The sequence below is a fragment of a genome (genome assembly GCF_019968985.1).
Source record: "MAG: Porospora cf. gigantea B chromosome Unknown PgB_NODE_7769_length_1464_cov_567.957, whole genome shotgun sequence".
Classification (NCBI taxonomy): domain Eukaryota; phylum Apicomplexa; class Conoidasida; order Eugregarinorida; family Porosporidae; genus Porospora; species Porospora cf. gigantea B.
This window is the reverse complement of record NW_027179255.1, coordinates 1-1,464: the sequence shown is the minus strand read 5'-3', so window position 1 is coordinate 1,464 and position 1,464 is coordinate 1. Positions and strand designations below refer to the sequence as shown.

The 1,464-nt window shown below is 58.2% G+C and overlaps 2 protein-coding genes across 2 annotated transcripts; both read right to left on the bottom strand.

Moving 5' to 3' along the window:
• Positions 1 to 215: 215 nt before the first annotated feature.
• KVP17_002331 (uncharacterized protein) lies at positions 216 to 626 on the bottom strand (the record flags this gene model as incomplete). The annotated part of the gene is made up of 1 exon (XM_068518494.1): positions 216 to 626. The coding sequence occupies one exon, from the start codon at positions 624 to 626 to the stop codon at positions 216 to 218; it is 411 nt and encodes a 136-aa protein (XP_068371822.1).
• A 115-nt stretch (positions 627 to 741) lies between these two features.
• KVP17_002332 (uncharacterized protein) lies at positions 742 to 1,320 on the bottom strand (the record flags this gene model as incomplete). Its single annotated transcript, XM_068518495.1, has 1 exon — positions 742 to 1,320. One exon carries the CDS (start codon positions 1,318 to 1,320, stop codon positions 742 to 744), a length of 579 nt encoding a protein of 192 aa, XP_068371823.1.
• Between the last annotated feature and the right edge of the window lie 144 nt (positions 1,321 to 1,464).

Genomic DNA, 1,464 nt, shown 5'->3' with positions numbered 1-1,464 from the left:
AAAACTCGTCTCTGCTCCATCCACAGTAATGGTGCAAACGTATCATGGGGCACATCCTAATCTACAACCACACGTTAGGATCACAGTTTATTCGCTGCTCCCTATCTTGGTCCCGTTCCCGTTCTTGCCGGACTCGGTTCCGCAATTCTGCCCGGGCCAGCTGAAGGAGACGCAGGCGTTCCGTGGTCCCATCGGGGGCCTGCCGTTGACGCCAGTCACTTTCTAGCCCCACAGAGGGGTCTAGGCCAATGGTCAGGAAGAAGGGACTCTCCTGCGTCGTTCCATGCAGAGTCGCGCGGTACGAGAAGAGTGCGGCGTCTAGCTTCCGGGAAGGGAACCTCTTCTTGGTTCACATGTCGGAGGAAGCTAGACTGGCGGGGGTGGAAAGCTTCCACTGGAGCGTTGCCCTCGGGGTGATATGGGGACGAGGTCAGCTGGTCGATGCCCAAACGACGTGCTAGACCTTCGAAAAGCCGGCTGGTAAAAGAGGCCCCCTGATCCGACACGATCAGACGGGGTACTCCAAACCGGCAGACCCATTGCCTGAAGAAGGCCGAGGTGGTGGTCTCCGCGGACTTGTCGGGGACGACCACGGCTTCGGCCCACTTGGTGTGAGAGTCGATCATTGTGAGCACATCCCACGTTGTTCCTCCATACGCACAGCTCCAATGGTCCAAATGGACCCGCTGTAAAGGCGCCTCTATCGGATGTGGAGCGTGGAGTCCCTGAAGACGGGAGGTATCAATCCGGTTTCGAGCGCAGGAAGGACAAGAGGACAGATGGTCGGAGACGTCCAGGCCAATTAAAAACCTTCAAGAGGGTGGTGCGAGTCTTCTTGATCCCTGCGTGTTTATAGGGGCACAAAGAATGACATGCCGCAATCGCCGCAATCGCCTCATGGCGCCATCGTCCTGGCGGGACGTAGATGCGCCAGTGGTACGAGACTACCCCATTGCGCCTTGCGAAGGCGTTCCCATAGGCGCTAGGGTCTCCGTCCTGTGCGGCGACCACCTGGGCTAGGGAGGGGATCGATTGTCTTGTCGCGGGGGCTGTCGCTGTTTTAGGGTTCGTGGGGCGAACAGCCTCGGGTTCTTCCGTTGCTTCGATCCCCAGAAGGGGGGAGCACTCAACATCCTCCGGTTCGGCCCCGCCGGGCCAGACCGTCTCTATAATCCGGCGTCGTAAGGCCTCGTCATCGTCCGGAATTCCTGCGGATAGCGTCATGCGAGGTTCGAGGCCTGGGTCGGCATCGGTGTCTAGATAACGCGAGAGGAAGTCGACGTGGACCAGGCTTGACCCACTCTTGTGGAAGATCTTCATGTCGTATTCAGCCAGCCTACTTGCATACCTAGTTTTCCGCCACCATGCGTAAGCGTGAGCGTGTGTTAAAAATCGTCAGTGTGGCGTACGTGTTCTTCGTAATGGCGGGGAGGGTCCCGCCAGTATCAATATATACCCCAACGC